General features: G+C 47.9%; 1 protein-coding gene across 1 annotated transcript; it reads right to left on the reverse strand.

Moving 5' to 3' along the window:
* Positions 1 to 1598: 1598 nt before the first annotated feature.
* GPR139 (G protein-coupled receptor 139) lies at positions 1599 to 16926 on the reverse strand. Its single transcript, XM_072349160.1, has 2 exons — positions 16753 to 16926; positions 1599 to 6021 (listed from the first exon to the last, which is right to left on the reverse strand). Exons 1-2 carry the CDS (start codon positions 16871 to 16873, stop codon positions 5087 to 5089), a joined length of 1056 nt encoding a protein of 351 aa, XP_072205261.1. The 5' UTR covers positions 16874 to 16926; the 3' UTR covers positions 1599 to 5086.
* Positions 16927 to 17546: the final 620 nt, after the last annotated feature.

Here is a 17546-nt window from a genome sequence, read left to right on the forward strand (position 1 = left end):
TTCCAACCCAGCTGGCATTACTGGGTTCTTAGTTGTTTCTGATTGCTGAGGCTTTATAGGAAACGTATTCTTACAGGCAGGCAAGTGGAGGGCCCTCTGTTTATTACTATTGAAATCATCCCATTTTTATCACTTGAATCTTCAAGGTCGTCCAATTCTCACATGAAATGCCTTTCCTTCTGCCCTCCACCAGCAGTGAGATGCTGTTTCATAATCTCTGCATTTCATCAGTACTTCTCATGCTGCAGCTGTTTAAGGAGATGCTGAGACTGGTGGGTCCCAGGCTCCCTCCTCGGGGAGCAAATCATGACGCTGCCCCTCCACCACCTCCCCCTTCCCACTGACTCGTCTGGGCTTCCTCCACATGCCGTCCCCTGAGGTCCTCACTTCACTTGGTTTATCAAACTGTTCTTCTGGGAAATGAAAACCTTAATCACAGGCACAGTGTTGTTATATTTCAAATGAATTTAACCTACGGTCACTTCAGCTAAAATTATTTCCTGACTATTAGGCAAGAAAACTAAATTGAAAGCAATGTTCTTTCTTTTTGGCCTGGTAGGGTGCTGAGCTGCCAGAAGCCCCTCCTGTGTCAGGTAGCCCAGCAGGCTCCAAGCCACACTCCCATGGCTATGGGGACGGTATACAGCTGCTCAAGTAAGAAGCCTGTTCCTTATTCTAAAGGGAATAAGAGAATAAGTGTTCTATCTAGTGCTTTGTATTTTACACTCCAGACAGTGCCCAGCCCATAGAACACACAGATGTGGGGCATCCCCCAGCCGTGTGGATTGGGAAGATTTCCTTCCTTGGAATCTGTTTTTCTCCCCAGTTTGAACCAAACTGCTATTTGTCCCATTTCCTCCAGCTCTCATAACAAGCTTCAAGCTGCGCCAGGGGAGATTTAGGCTGGATGTTAGGAAATACTACTGCTCTGAAAGAGTGGTCAGGCAGTGGAATGGACTGCCCAGAGAGGTGGTGGAGTCACCGACCCTGGAGGTGTTCAAGGAGCATTTGGTCATTGTATTGAGAGACGTGGTTTAGTGAGAACTATTGGTGATGGGTGGATGGTTGGACTGGATGATCTTGTAGGTCTTTTCCAACCTTGGTGATGCTGTGATAACAAACTCAGCCTATCTGCAGAGAAGTTTATGCCTTTAGTTTTGTCACTTACCAACGCTGGTAATGTTTTTTGCTCTTCTGGGCCCAGTTTTCTGCATATTTCATCACTTCCAGGGACTGTGAACAGCAGCCCGGTTTCTTGGCATCACACTCACTTTGGTCAGGTTTCAACAACCTCTGCAGGTCAGACCTTCCACTGGTGTTAGGGACAGGGATTTGCTGGCTTTAACAGCTGACCTGAACTCCCAGCAGTCGAGCCTTCAGCTTACGAGTTAAAAATGGGCCAGTCATGATTTGTCTTGTACTTCAGATTTTTTTTTTCCAACAAGTGAATGAAGACTCACAATGCAAGGCTGTGTTTTACTGAGTAACTGTTGCAAGGCACAGTCTTATTTGCAGTGCACTATGAGTATCTAGAAATACCAAGCGTGTAATAAGAACCTACAACTCAAACACAATAGCCTCAAACACTGTAAGAAGTTATGCACCATCTCATAATTTATTATAATACAAACAAGCCCATCAAACACAATATGTCTACTTATGAAAATATCAATATTCACAATTTAAATATGTGATAAGTCTCATAATTTTATATATCAGTAGCTCATCTAAAAAGTATTTTGTTCCTAGCTGTGGCCTTGAAGGAAAGATAACCTATGTGTAGTTGTAAAACTGTCTGTCCATTCACAGTTTATTTTTTATAGTTGTTGATACTTGAAGTATAAATTGAGTACAAAGGACCACCTCCAGGACAAAGATGATTTTGCCTCCAGATGCTTTTTCCCTAAATAATGAAACTTTATGTGCTCAGTTAAGTTTTTAACTATTGTAAAATTAGGAGGTATGAATAACACAGCGAGACATCGGCTAGTTAGCAACAGTCATTGCAAGATGCTCCACAAAACTGAAAAATAAGGCAAGTATTATCAACATTATTAGCAGCTCTCATATGCATACCAAAAAAAGTCAAGGCTTTATTACCCAAATCAGACTGTAACGAGGCTTCAAACATCCCTCAAGACACGGCTTGATCCAAAGCCCTCCTAAATTGATGAGGGTTGGAGAAACCAACCACAAAAGCCACACAGAATCTTCCCTTTGACTTCAAGGGGCTTTGGAAGCAAGCTCTTAGAGCCCTAAACTATCACAAATGGAACGACCACTGTCCATGAAAATTGCACCATGTCATTTCCAAAGCGACATGGGACAGGTTAGGAGTTGGATCTGGAATGAAGTTACAACCATTTAATGAGTCACTTTTGGTTGGAAATAAACATTGACCAAAAAACAAACAAACAAACAAAACCACCACCAACAAAAAGATTTCGTTTTAAAATATGGCAACTTACAAAAATACTTTGTTAGGAGAGGAAATAGTCAGATGATGCTGCCAGACTGCAGGGAAACCACTGTTACAAAAAGTGGTAAATCACATCGCGTGGATGGCAGCATATACCATGAACTGAGTTGTTTTAATAAATAAAAGCCCTAAACATTCACTATTTCCTGTAAGGTTACCGTTACATTAAGCAGAATAGTGAATATCTCGTATAAATAGTTTTCAATAGATACATTCTCAAAAATGAATTACTTATCTATATAGATATTGCACTTCAGACTCATTCACATGTAACTCAGACTAGCATTCCTCATAACAAATTTAGCATAAAAATAAGTTATAAATACAGTGTTTTCTCCAAAATGAGACATACAGTACCTTTTTCATAGGTAACTTTGGTTACTATCAACAGACACATAAAGAACAGAGAGAGATTTCTGAGTAAGGTAGAAGGCATGACCACAAGACTACTTATGTAAAACACTAGTCAGGGGAGGAGTGATTTTAACCTTGCTGTGACAAATACAGCAAGGCTAAGCATCCCTTTTATGCTTTATTATTGCAAGTAAGTGTGGTATTTTGTTGAGATTTACAGGGACAAACAGGCCGGAAGATGAGGGGGCTCTTCATTTCCCTTTGAATCTGCGGAGGTTTGGGCTTGCAGCATTCCTTTGGCAGGGGGCAGCTTTCGCTCTGCCAGCTGTGCCGCTCTCCTTGCCACACCAGCGCGGTCCCTGGGGTGCGGCAGCACCTGGCAGAGCAGCGCTGAGCATCTCACCTGGCTCTGCTGATGGGGAGGAGCGGGCAGCACCTGCTCACCAAGGCGCTGGGCCCATCCGACCTGAGTAGTCCCGACCTTTCCTGAGAAAGCCCTTCTGCGCCTCAGCCAGCCATTGCACGCGGCCCCACTCTTCGTGGTTTGTGCCTTCTGCTGCCATTTCCTCCCAAGGTGTGCTCGGGTTTGGGATAGGGTTTGGTCTTGCAGGATGCCAGCAGGAGTAGGTATGTGATTGCATGGCAGAAGGAAACCAGGCTGTTGTCCTCAGCAGGACTTCTGCAGACTTGGTATTTTTTAGGACGTGTCCGTGCACCAAAGCTGAGCCATCCACAGGTTTCAGAGGGATGCTTTCAACCCTCAGGTCCCACTGAAGCAGAACAGACTGGATCCTTTTTCGGGGACCTCGCTGTAGTAGTCCCAGATGCACCATGAGCTCCCCACTGGTAATGGAGATGGGCACAGACACAAACACACTGCTAGCACCGGGCTGTATTTTGTTTGCAGTTACTGAGAGGCTGCTGTGTTTACTGACCAAGTTGTGCTTGTGTTCACCATGCAAGGAAGTCTGCTCGCATATTTAGTAAGGCTGTATTAAACACCCAATATCTAAGTAAAAAAGCTGGGGTACACGATTCCTAGAGACTGTATGTCAAGATCTGAAAAGGAGGCAAAGTAGAAGAAATGCACTTTATGACTTTCTGTAAATCTCTTCCCATTTTCTACACCCAGCAATGCTGTGAAGCTTTTTTTTTCTTTTGAGTGTAAAGAAAGAGAAGTTAAGCTACTTGAAATAAGGTAAATATTTGAAAGTAATGTATGTTTTCACTGCTGACGGGTATTTAATGGATTTACTGGATTTCTTTCACAAATAGTCTTTTAACAATTAAATGGCAAATCTTTAATAGGGATAGCATAATCTGTGAGGAGAAAATCTCAGGTGAAGGTTTTATGTATATGTAATCCCTAAAGGCCTGAACATGGGGAGTAACTGAGAATCTTCACTGGTTAACGAGGAAACTGAGGGCTGTAATCACTCCAAACCTTGCAGGACCAGCTTCAGTGGGAGCTCTGCATCAGGCAGGACTTGGCCTTGCACTTGAGAGTCTTCAAATACCGTAACTGAAATAACGGGGAAAATACTCTGCCTTTGTTCTTGGCTCTAGAAACCTCCCTCCATCAAGCTCCCCTGTCTTGGTCGCATCTTAAATAACTGAAGACATGCAAACGTTGGCAGCTTGCGGGATTGCTTTCCACGACAAAGCTGTAACAGGTCAAATATCGGTCCTCGAGCCCTGCTCAGATGAGCCAAAAGGGGCTGGTCATAGTTCATGCCTCACGGACTGCCTCCTGCCAGAAGGTCTTGACAGCAAATCTGTGTGGCGGTATTTCATGTCAGAGAAAACACATCTGTTTTGGCAAGGGCACATAACAGAAATGGCACCTTCCACAGTACGTAAAAGCATCAATTTGCTCTTTTGATGGTGAACTGCATGGTCAAGTAAGACTTTGTTGTTTCTGAAAAGTAATTAACTATTGTGGCTTCCCTCCTCCAAAGACTTTGGACTGCACTGGTGTTTGGATGCAAAACGTTTGCGTGCAACTGAATGCTAAGACTTGAGCTCTGAAGCATACTCAAAATGCTGTGTAGGAGATCGAGGCATCTGCCTTCACATTTCTGCTCCTAAAATCAAGTGCTCCTGTTCCCTCCTAACAGTCCCATCTGCCCTCAGCCTCGCGGGGAAATGAAATCAGATGACCACTCTTTAAAACAGCCACTTTGGCAGATTACATCCTGAAGATGTAACCACTTGTAAAGAACTTTCACCCAGAAACTCCAATTATTGCCCTCTTCATGGTGATATTTTTATAGGCTTTCCATTCTTATCATACTGGTAAACAAGCATTTTGATGCAATGCGAGTTGGCTGGGGAAATCCAAGGGCTGCTTGTTATTGAAAAGTTATGGTTTGTATAGAATTGCACAGGTTGCTTCTGACACTTAAAGAAGGCTTTCAGTGTGGCAGCTGCCATTGTGCGAAATCTTTTGCTAATAAAACAGTAGAGGAAGAAATTAATTGCAGTGTTCAGCAATGCTAGCATATTGGCAATGTCTGACACGATATGTACCACCCAGCTGTTGTTTATTGGCGATACGTAGAGGTGATACAGTATCATGATTATTCTTGGTGCCCAGAGAATGGCAAAAATAGAAGTTATAGTAAACAAGATGGCTGTTGTTTTCCCTGTGGAGTACCCTCGCAGTCGGAAATTGCTCTTTCGTCGCAGCTTGTACACAATGATCGAATTAAGGACGAAGAAGATGGAGCAGGGCACTAGGTAAACAGTGAAGCAGTGGATCCAGATGAGGACGTGATGCATTGACGTGCTTATGTAGTCTTCAATCCAGATATTGGGCCACCAGTAGTAGGGAATGCTGGTCAAAAAGCAGGTGATGTAAACACTTACAATGACTTTTCGGGTACGAGCAGGGTAGGAGACTGTATGATACTTAAGTGGATGGCACACAGCTATGTACCTATCGATTGTTAGTGGAACCGTAATCCAAATGGATGTGTGGATGGAAGAAAATTCCAAGACCTCAATTATTTTGTCCAGTACCTGAGGCATCTGTTTATTTAAGATGAAATCTTCCATGAGAAAGTCAACAAAGACAATGAAGAAGAGAACGAGGATGTCAGCAGCAGCTAGAGCTAGAAGATAATTGTACGAGGACTTCTGCCTGCGAGCCACGAGCTGGGAGAGGATGATGACTGTCAGGATGTTTGCTGTGGAGACAAAAACACAGAGTTAGGCCTTTAAGATGTGACATCAGCTCTTCTGAGCTCCTATTTGGAGCAGCATTTCTGTTCAAGCACTTGGCAACACGACCTTTATTAATATCTGAGAAACCAAAAGGAAGCAGCTGTGGCACTGAGAGGAGCACGTAGCCCTGCTCCCAGCTGTGTGTTACACTGCCACTTGGTGACCCTGCACTCCAGGAAAAGGGACTGCCCAGGATGGCCCTGCAGCAATGCTGCTTACACATGGGATCCCAATTGGGCAGAGGACTCCCAGGACAGCACGTGTCTCAGCTCCTTCCAAAAGCTGGAGGTGCTCTAGGAGGTCTGGAGATGTTCCCAGCGATGGCAGGATGTCTGACCCGCTTTCCTACAGGTGGGTTTGGGCAAAATGTCTCTCTGCCCACCACTGAGATAAAGACCTGCCTGCTTAGCCACAGCTGCTCTTCAGAAGTCCTTCCCCAGCTTATAAGGTCTTTTTCCTCTGAAGTGGTAAAGCCAAGTCTTTAAGGAAATCCTGCTGCTCAAGTCAGACTTGATGGATGTTCTGGCTCAGCATAAATGTAAACATCCCTGAGCATCCTGAGAATCTTTCTGCTTGCAACTCTGGCTGCAGCACAGACCCATCATCTAAATCGTGCCTGGAAGTACTGCATGACACTCGAATAATATTATGGTGAAGTGCCACAATATCTTGTCTTTGCTGTTTTCACTGGCTTCAGACTTCCAAAGCTGTGATTCAGCTTAAAGATACTTCACCATCTGGTTGAAGAGACTGTAAGAAAGGTACCTGTATGTAAGTGCTCTACAGAGGGTGCAGTCCTACAGCCCCTGGCCCTGCAAAGCTCCCCACAGCAGGAAGGTGCGGGCCTTGCAGTCCTTCAGAGCTTTGCTGGAGCACGAAGGTATAGCCAAACTTTCACCGCTTGCTCACATTTGCTAGAAATGACTGTATAGTCTGGAATCAGGAAAAAAAAAGCTGTGATTCTTCCTAGATGCGCGGCTGCAATAAGACAGCCATGACTGCTCCCAACGGAAGTTTAAATCACTAGCCTAGAATATCTGAAGCTGTGCTTAAAAATCAGAGCGCTGCTGGCACGCTGTATAACAAACTGCCAAATGTTTGTGTTTGACATTTTCATAAGTGCTCCATAAATCACGCCTTCCGTGCATTCAGCGCTTCAAACATTTTTGCCAGTTGTGATGGATTTCCCAAAACAAATCAACGGTAACTGTAACGATTCCTTCACATGAGAGAAAAAGGAAGTTCAAAGCACTGAGGCAGCGATCTAAGATGTCCTACAACTGAAAACACGCTTCTTAAAACTGTTTTACTCGAGTCTAGGCAAAAAATCCTCTTTTGTAAATGTCTTCGAAACCTGCTTCCAGGGAGCTGCTTTCTGCTGCCAGGGAAATGAACTGCAGCAGAGTGAATGATCTTGAGTAACAGCCCTTGTAAGTGTCAACTATTTTTGTATTACCTGAATTGATTAATTTTGCATCTTGGAACAAAACTAAAGTGAACGTGACAGCCAATGGAGTCATTCTCTAGGTTAAATATACATACTTACATAATCTCCCCCACAACATCATCTGCAACCACCTCTGGGGGAAATTCTGCCTTCTTTTACCAGGAATGCAACCTCACTGCTTTCAGCTCAGTGATACACTCAGAGCCACGCTACCATTTTTCACTTCCTTGCTTAAAAAACTCCTCTGTTGTGCCTGCTGATCATCAAATCACAAAAGAGCTTAGATTGGAGGGATCCTTAAAGATCATCTATTTCCACGTGTGCTCCTGCTCCATCCACTAAATGCCCCAGTCCCCTGAAGACTCTTTTGATAGCCCTCAGGCTTCTCTCAGTGTCTTCATTGCTGCCAGCCTGCAGTGATGAGCCCTAGAGGGTGAAATGAGTGATGTACTGTCAAGGAAATCCTCAAGTCAGAGCATTTACCTTGACAGTGCCAGTCACTGCTGGTTTTGGCGAGCCAGGCTGAATAGCTTGGCTTCACTTGGATATGACTCATGGTGCTCACCTCCTCTTTAATCCTTGGATTTGTCTCACTGCAGCAGCAGCAGCTGGAGCTAGCACGCAGCAAGGGGAACAGCTGGGGACTTTGGCCCCTGTAGGTAAATACGGCCGCTTGGGCAGAGAGCTCCTGCAGGGATGCTGAAGCCATGCCCAGTCCCCATTCCATTTGCCCTTTCTGCGAGTCCTGCTGTTTGGTCCTACCTCCTCCCTTTTTGCTACAGGAGCAGATTTATAAACAGCCCTTTCCTCCATCCCTTCTCCCTCCACCTTTTGCAGGGTTCCCAGCAAAGGCAGTAACAGAGTGTACTGAAATGCAAGTTCAACACCAGCAAGCTTTGCATGGTGAGCTGGATTAGAAAATTGATCTGACAAAGTACATGCAAGCTTTGTCCAATTTTTCTGCAAGGGTTATGGTATCTTGTATTGAAAATGCTTTCCCTGGGATCACATTAGTGCTCTTCTGGCTGGATGATATGAAATATAATAACATCATTGACTTTGTGAAAGCAGATATACAGTGGGGTGCAGCAGAAAGCTGCCTGTATCACAGCACCTTAGGTTTGGGAATATTTGTCCTGCGCAGCCTGTAGAGGGAAAGCAAAGAGAAGCTATGCATCTTTGCATAGGGACTGACTGGCTGAAGCCTCAAGAGATGCCACTAGCAGATGATGAGAAGCAACTGTCAGAAATGGTGGAGTCTCAGTGCCTTCCCTTCCATCATGAGGATGACGAGGCCTTTGAAATACAGCACGTGAAGGTCTCTGACACCCAAACACCATCAATCTGCGCTGCAGACTCTTGGTTCTCACTTGGGTTTGGTTTGCTCCCCACACCAACAGCTGCCTTGCTGAGCTCCCTGCAGAGCCTGGGAAGCCTTCGGTGCCCCCTCAAAGCTCAGCCTGTGTCCTACAGGCACAACTTTTTCCACAGCTTCTTGTGGATTACAGCCATAGCTCAAGTAGCGCCTAACCACAGCTTTTGGGGAATTCACACAATTCCCTCCATTGCCTATTATCGCCACATGGAAGCTTAAGCAGGAGCAATTTTATCTGTCGAAAGAAGAAATAGGCATGTTCCTTGGCTTTGTTTTTTTTTTATTGAGAGCATTTTGCATGCACACCACAGGCTGCGCAGCCCAACAGCCCTCGCAAAGTAGAAATGCTGCTGTGTTGTGAATAAGGCCCGCTGTGTGGTTCAGCAGTTCGCTGTCATAAACCACCTAAATGAAGTAGCCATGAGGGTCGGTTACCGAACGTGATAAACATTAGGTCACTGGATATAATGGACACCTTTTACCAAATGCAGTTGTTGCTAGGATCCCTACGAATCACTGTGCAATGTAAGAAAGTACCGGCCACGCATTAGCCACCTGACTGGCACACAGAGAGGCTATTTATGAACACAAAATTCTAAGTTGCTTTGGAAAATACACGAGCCACCCCTCCTTCACAGATTCAGAAATGATGAGACTTTAGGTTTCAGCACATTACAAATATATGCTGAAAAAAGTGACTGTTTCAGCTCGGTGGGAAGAGATGGTTTCCTCTGGGCCAGGAGGCAATATGAAAATGTAAACATGCACGGTGCTCAGCAGGCTGACCTGAGCACGGTTACCAACACAGCCATGTGCCAGCGGTTACCGGAGCTGAGAGGCAGACAGCATTCAGCCTTTACTTTGTGCAGCAGCTCTCGGGGGACACTGATGACAATGGGAAGAAATCCTTTTAAAAGACAAATGCTGCAGCAATGTAAACGTCTGTTAATTGGGGCAGTTGGCTGTGACCAGTTAGGTGTCTTAAAACGAAACCTGCATCTCATTGGTCATTAGAGGAGATCGGGCAGTTTGGTGTTTTTCTCTTGCAGCCAGCACGGGTTGAGCTGAGTTCAACCTCAGCAATTCAGCAGATGGGAACAATCTTTTGAGAAAGGCTCTAGGGAGGTCTGTGCTCAGAAACCCCACGTGCACAGACAGGCTGCAGGGCCACAGTGTGAGCGCTGGTAGAGTTACTGAGCATCTGCTCTGCTGCCCAGCACAGCCCGAGCTCCCCTGTACAGCAGAGGATGGAGCAGCAGCCAGGGACGATGCAGCATTGCCTTGTCCTTAGAAGTCACAGGTGAATTAATATATCGGTGTCACCAGCCCGGCTCCGACAGTGAAATCTGGCTTCCGAGGCCATTTTTCTCCCTGACAGCATTTATTAGCTGAGGCACCTCTGGGGAAGAACACTGAATGGTGCACTCTTCTCAAGGGCTGGCACTGGCCATAATTGGGTCACTGAGGCCAGAGAAAGATTTTAACCAAGCCAAGAGCACTTCCTCTGCTGTTCAAGGGCACAGACGCTGTAATGGTGCAGAGATGCCGATGGCGAGTGTTCATTCTGAGCCTTGCCAACCACTCAGGCTTGTTAAGTGCAGTAACTTGTTTGGCAGACAGGAGTAATTGCATCACGTTACTTTGGGCTTTCCTAAAGAGTTGGAGTAGGCTTTTGGTCATGGTATCCATAACATAGAACACTGTTTGCAATATGAAAACTGTCAGAAAGGAGAATAAGCCTCCATGGAGGCCCAGCAGACACATTATGGCAAGAGGTCTGTCAGTCCTCTTGCTTGTCCTCCCCCTCTTCATCTATCAATATTCCATTACATTATGTTGCCATGTGACAGGGGGACACTCTGACAGAAGTCTCATATGGAAGTGCGGATGAAGTAAAAGGGCATCAGTGAATTCCTCCACATACAAAAAATGACACCCCTGACCTTCATCAACTGCTGCTGAATGTTTACAGAGACCAAACTGTGGGTGCTGCCACACAGGGGTGGGTGGTGACAGTGACAGCGGACCACCTCTGCTGGTACAGATTTGTATGAACACTGCATGCAGCTCTCCTACATTGCTGGCGAAAATGCACAGCTAATGGTGGTGATCGTTGATGGTGTTGTGTTCTTGGTACCTGTTGTGGTTTCTATGGGAATAAATAGGAGGCGTTACTTTTAGAGTGACCTCTATTTTCCTCACCCAAATGTGGACTGACACATCTGCTTAAGGAGAAACACCACCTCTGAGGTAGCAGAGAAAAGAGATATCACTGGATCATGACGAGGTGAGAGTGGGGAAGCAAGTTTTGAGCACCGTCCAATAATATTTTCAGGTAAATTTTACAGAACAGATGGACAATCCAAAGATCGTTTTTCCTCTTTCTGTTCATTGGATTTTAACGGGCAAATATACTGTCTGTTGGCTGTTGATAAGTTTGACCCAAATACCTGGGGAAAAAAATCTGTCTCTGCTGAAATCAGGGGAGTTTTGCCATTTATTTCCATGTGACATATGTAGTAACAAGCCTCACAGGTGCTAAGCTGCTCCGTATTTATAAAGGTTTTAAATCAATGCTAAGACAGGACAGGCAAGACTATGCCCTTTCCTGCATTGGGTCTGTGGTGCAGAAAGCCTCTAATGACCTTAATGTTCCCTATATGGATCCTTTCTTAGAGGCAAGAAAGGACAAAGATAAAAATGTCTAAAACTTACATCTCAACATCTAGCCTGACATCATGCCACTAGAGCAGAAAAGCTTTTTAATGGAAATTGGTGCTGGGAGGAGAAAAAGCAATCTGCAAAATAATGCAGAAATCATAAAAGGGATTTGGTTATTTGTGTGACGTAGCCGGACAGACTGAGATTTTCTAGGCAATTTGAGTGTCTCATTTGGCGGGTGTCTGTGGCTTCCGAATGTGGGCTGTCAGCAAAGTGGCAGAGGTCTCAAGCTGAGTAACTTGAGCTGGAGGATGACAAAACCATCCTATCCTTTCGATACTGAACGTCAGAGCACAGAGGTGGGTTGCAAAGATATTTGATGGGATAGCTAGGCTGGAGGAAGGACATGATTTCATAAGGGCAATATCATGAATTCTTTACTGAACATGAATAATTGAAAGCATTTTACCTTTGATTGTGGTTTGGCTAAAAACAAAGTCTTCCTGGAGCATTAGCTAACAAAACAAGAGTTCATGTCTGCAAACCCTGTGGCTGAGCTTTCTCAGAGGCAATGCCAACTTCAGGCAATAAGCAGGGATTTGCAGGCTACGTAAAGCCATCACAGCTAGGTTTTATTTCCCCCATTGAGCATGTAGTGCTTCCACTCTAGATATATCGCTCTTCGGTGTGCCAGTCTGGACAGTGAACAAAACATCTGGAACAAACAAACGTTTGTGAAACATCCTAGTTGGAAGGAAATGGTTGAAAGCTAATTTGTCTCGAAACCAAGAGCAGCCGCTCGTGCACCTGATAACTGAGAAAATGGGAAGTGAGATGACAGCACATCCCAGCAGCTCTGTGTTTCAGGTGATACAAAAGAACAATTTCAGTGAACAAATCTGTTCAGTGCGTTGGGAGGCAGGCTCACCTCCTCTTTCAAGGGTAAAGTGAGAAATCTCCTTTTGGTCTTCTTCCACACCGTTGATCCCCGTCCTACTCAGCCGCCTCTGCTTCACTGCCTGGGAAACACCCCAGTATGATTTCCTTTTACCTGGTCACCCCAAATGGCACAGGCAGTACTCCTGACTTTAAGATCTCAACGCTTGTATGTATCGCTAGTGTGAAGAATGAAAATGGGATTGTGTGCCAGTCCTCCTGCGCTCAAGAGGTTAACTTTGGTTTTGCTTCCTTTCTTTGTGTCTCGGAGTTAATGGGAAAAGAGATTAAAGGCTGGAAAAGACCACCTGAAACCTCTGTGCCTAGAGATTGTTTTGTACCTGGAGCATGAATGCAGGGAGAGCAGCAGGTCAGGAAATCTCTTTTGTTTCTCCACCTTCAGTAAACTGTTTTGACGTATGTGATTGAAGGCCTTCTCCCGCTGGTTTGTGTCTGCTGATTCACCCCCATTTTACTGAGGGGAGCACAAAGAGGAGGAGGAGAGAACTAAGTAATGGGGTGGATGGAGAACAGCAGGGTATCAGACTGCCTAGTGCTTTTGAATGGCTTGGCTTCTTAACAACTGGGGGATCTGCATTACCCACCTGCAGGGAAAACTGGCTGTGCTCTCTCTTTGTATCACCATTGTGGAGAAAAATCTCCTTAGGAGATCTTCCTTTCCAATCCATTTTAGCACAACCATGCAAGGTTGTGCACTTCATAGTCTACTGAGCCTCCCCAGTATTGTACCTCGTTATCATTTCAGCCCTGATGGTGTTGTTCCCTAGAGATATGCATAACAAACCAAAGTTAACACTTGTATCAAGCCCTCTTCTGCATTACTGTGGGTTCTGCCATACGTTTCCTTTCAGGCTGCAAGGTTTTGAGTGGACACAGTCTCCAGACACACTGAGCAAAGGAAACAGCTCCCATCTGTATGCCTTGCTGGCACCATTTCTGAGCAGGAACACTGTAATGAATCTGTTCTTTTTCATAAAGCTTCTTTCCTTAAAGATAAAGCATTCATTTTACAATAGGAAATGACACATTTTAAGCATATTAGCAGCACTTTTGTTCCCCTCTGTCCACTAATGCTCCTGTTACCATGCTTTGCTTGCACTGACAGCTGAGATAAAGTTCTGCCAATTAGTTCTCCTTTCAGCAGGATGCAATGTACTGGCTTTGGGTCCAATTCGGATTTTAAGTCAAAGACAGAACCATCTTTGAATAAAAGGCCTCTGGAGGGTTCAGTTCTTATATATTGAAGTCTATCTGATGAGTGACAGCAGAAGAGTGCTGTTATTTCAAGGTCATAACTCTGCATATAACAATTCTCCCAGTCATTTTTTCATTTTTTCCTTGACAGTGTCAAAAGGTTAGGGACCCCGATGAGTCTGTGTGTTCCTCTAGGCTAGGTCTAACTACAGCTTCTCTCTTACTGCATAGAGCCCACTGAGTGTGCTCTGTGTGGGGATGGGGTTTAAATGACTCTATCTCTGGGACACCCTGTTCAGCAGGAGGTCTGACACAGAAGCTACCTGTCGGAGGTACCCATCTGCCAAGTGTGTGCAGGCTGCTTTTCCAGCCTTGCAAAGTCCTCAGTATGAATTTAAATGAGTTTTAAGTATAAGGCTAAAGCAGGAGTGAAAGAAACATCTGGGGCCTGGCCTCTCCAAGCAGACAGTTTGGAGTGTTATTTTGCTAGAGCACCTGTGCAAGTCTTATCTCCCAAGGATGGTAAGGATGGTAAGGCTGCTGGGTGTTAGCTTGTATTTTATGCTGCTGCTGGGAGGAGGGAACCCCAGGAAGCGTGAGCAGGCCTGGCCTGACCTCAAAAATGCTGCCGCTCCGTCCTTTCAGCAATACACTATACCCCCAGAGGGGAAGGTAATTACATGCAAGGCAGTTCCACTGCTGCTGCACCTCCTCACGAAGCAGGCAGAACTTTTGGTCCTGGGCTGCCCTTCCCGGCTGCCTTTGGGGCTCTGTCACTGCCGAAGCTCTTTGGTGCAGCTGCTGCTTTGCAGTTCTGACTGGCAGACACAGACTGAGAGTGGATACAGACTGAGAGCAGATACCTGTTGCTTCCTCACCTTTCTGGGCTCTTTGAATCCGAGCAATTTCTCCCCTCCCCTGCATTCAACAACACCTCTTCTCTGACACTTTCCCTCCCCGAAACAAAAAACGCCTCCATTAAGCCTTGCTGCAGCCCTTCTTTCCTCCCAGGTACCAGGAGGTGCTTCAGAGGTTCCTCTGTCACTGCCAGAAGAGGCGAGCGCAGGGACGGCAGAGCGGGGGCTGCAGAACAGCTCTGTGAGCTGTAACACCCGCCCCTCTCTCATCAATAAGACCCCATTGAAAGCACTGCTGCCTCTGCTCCTCAAGGGCAAAGGGACTTCACCTTCCTCTCTTTTGCCTCTACCTTGATCAGACTTTCTGGAGCCTGGCTGAACAGAGAGGGAGAGCCGCTGCTGAGAAAAGGATCTGCCCAGATGTCTGGGTTACACAAGCGAGGGAAATGATGCTTTCTCTGCATACACAATCAGGCCTGGCATAGCCTGGCCTCAAAGTGGATTGCTGAGTTTGTGAGATTTCTCGTCAGTCTTCTCCATGACTGAAGGCAAGGAATTAACCATTTCCACTTCAGAAAACGTGCTGCACTTGAGGACAGACCCTAAGTGAAGTCTCTCAAATTCAGGGCATCCCACAAAGCTGACAGCTCAGGCCCCATCTACTTCAGGGCTCTTTGTCTAACAGTGTTACCTCTACAGTTTCCTAATGTTAAACAGTTGAAGAGTGCCTTCAAATAAAAAGATGAAGTGTTCACATTCCACATCCCCAAGAAAGCTTGGTGGTATGAGTCCTCCCCTCACTGTACCCAGCTGGTTTCCCTCTGTGTGGTCTCAGATGAGCATTCTGAGATTCTCACACTCACACTGTGCATAAAGGTTGGAAAAGACCTTTAAGACCATCCAGTCCAACCATCTTCCCCCCACCAACACTGCCCACTGAACCACGTCCCTAAGAACCACATCTATGTTTCTTGAGCCCCTCCAGGAACGGTGACTCCATCACCCTCCTGTTCCCAGGCTGTTCCCATGCATTGCTGCTCTTCCTGAAAAGAAGTATTTCCTAATGCCCAACCTGATATCACTGGATAAACTTGAGAGAACTTCGGTCAGTTCCTGCAGGAGAGCTATTGAGATTGAAGCCTGTCATTACTGAGGAAACACGAACAGCTCCCAAGGGATGAATGAGGAGAGAACAACCTCCTGGTCCCTCCAGGTCTGTGCTGAGTTCACCGCAGCACAGAGTCCTGCTGACACCCTGTGTGTTCTGGGGGGAAATTCGGGACTTCACTTCCCAGCTCTCTGAACTATTAGCCAGTCCGCAAAATTTCATTATAAGCCAGGAAGAAAAAAGGAACAACACACAAAGAGCATCAATTCATATGCAGAGCAGTAATTGCATACGTGCTGCTCAGAGTCAGGCTTCTCTTCACATCCAATTAATTTTTTTTCTGTGAATTAATTGCTTGAAGAACGTTATTTTCTAAGCCAGAGGAATTAAGGTGAACAAAACCCCCAGAAGTTGACGGGCGCTTCCAAACTCTGCCGTACGGCGCCCTTTGCGTCCTGCTTCGCCCTGATACCGCCGGCAGCTCCAGCCCTCCTCTGACTCCTCCTGTCCTTGGGATCACCGCTGCTCTCCGGAGGTGCCGCAGTCCGAGCAGCTCCTGCAGCCCCTACGGGAGGGCATCGCTCGGAGCTCGGCTCGGCCGGGACGGGAATGCCGATGCGACGCTCGCCGGCACCTGCAGCGGTGTTCGCCCCGAGCCTGAAACTTCCCTTCCCCCTCACCTCATTCTTTTTCTCGTCTGCCTTCCCCAGCACCTCTTTGTCCCCTCGTTAAGTGAGAAACCCCACGGCGGACCGAACAGCGATGGAGGAGCGGACCGTAGGGCACAGACCCCAAAACCGATCTCCTCGGTCCCCTCCCGCTCCGCCGCCCCGTTCGGAGCGCTCCGTCCGTCTAAGCTCGGCCGGCCGTCTCCAAGGGCGGCCCCGGGGACGCGCTCCTATCGCTGCCGGCGGGCGGGGACGGCGTCCTCACGTTCTCGGGACCTCTTCACTTCCAACGGCCGAACGGGTGAAGGCAGAAACTTGGTGCCGGGCTGCGCGGCCGGGCGGGACGGCGCTGCGAGGGCAGAACGGCGACCCGCTCGCGGCGCCCGGCAGCGGAGCAGCATCCCGGCGGGCTCGGCGCGGCACTCACCTGGCAGCCCGAGGCAGAGCAGCAGGCTGTAGTAGACGACGGGCGCGTACCCCAAGCCACAGCCATAGCGGTGGTGCGGCACCAGGGAGCCGTTGTGGAGGTGGAGGTGGTTGTGCTCCATGGACCCGCTCTCCCCTCGGCCGCGCCGCCGCCACTCGCTCTGCCGCCCCGGCCGCGCCGCCCGCTCCTCGCACGCTCAGCGGCGGCGGCGAGCGCGGCGCGGCCCCCGCGGCGGGAGGCGGCGGCGGCACATGGCGCAGCCCCGGTGGTGCGGGGCTCGGGAGGCGGAGCGGCGGCGGCGGCACGGCTCCGGCGGGCGGGGCGGGGGCAGCCCCTACCTCGGGCGGCAGCGCACTCGCCCCCCGGCGCGGCCGGCCCCCCGGACTGCGGCGCGGTGCGGCGCCCGCCCGGCCCCGGGGTGGGGTCGCCGTCGCCGTCGCTGATGCGGAGCCCCGCGGAGCCGTAGAAGCCCGGCGGGACGGGCGGGGGAGGGACCCGGAGCCTCCGCGTGGGGACCGCGGCCGCCGGGCCGGGGGCGGTGGGGCCGGCGGCGGCGCGGTGGCATCGCGCCCCGAGAGCTCCTCCCGCAGCGAAGGGCGCCGAAAGGGGATTTCTCGCCAAGTTGTTAGCGTACCGGCAGGAAGACAATAAAAGCGCCGGCAGGTTCGGTGAGCAGCGTGCCTGCCCGCCGCTGTCGGCACTGCGTTGTATTTTGAAGCCCTGTAGGAGGAAGGTGGTAAACCCACACGTGAGGGATCTTTATCTGTTCATGATGTTTCCTGGGAACACAGAGT

This window comes from Excalfactoria chinensis, chromosome 14, assembly GCF_039878825.1.
Source record: "Excalfactoria chinensis isolate bCotChi1 chromosome 14, bCotChi1.hap2, whole genome shotgun sequence".
Lineage (NCBI taxonomy): Eukaryota > Metazoa > Chordata > Aves > Galliformes > Phasianidae > Excalfactoria > Excalfactoria chinensis.

Bases quoted from the DNA above. Each gene is read 5' to 3' on its own strand.
- GPR139 (XM_072349160.1), bottom strand. From the start codon at position 16,873: ATGGAGCACAACCACCTCCACCTCCACAACGGCTCCCTGGTGCCGCAC. The intron at 6,022-16,752 runs GTGAGTGCCGCG...TTGTCTCCACAG, and splicing joins GCTCTGCCTCGGGCTGCCAG to CAAACATCCTGACAGTCATC.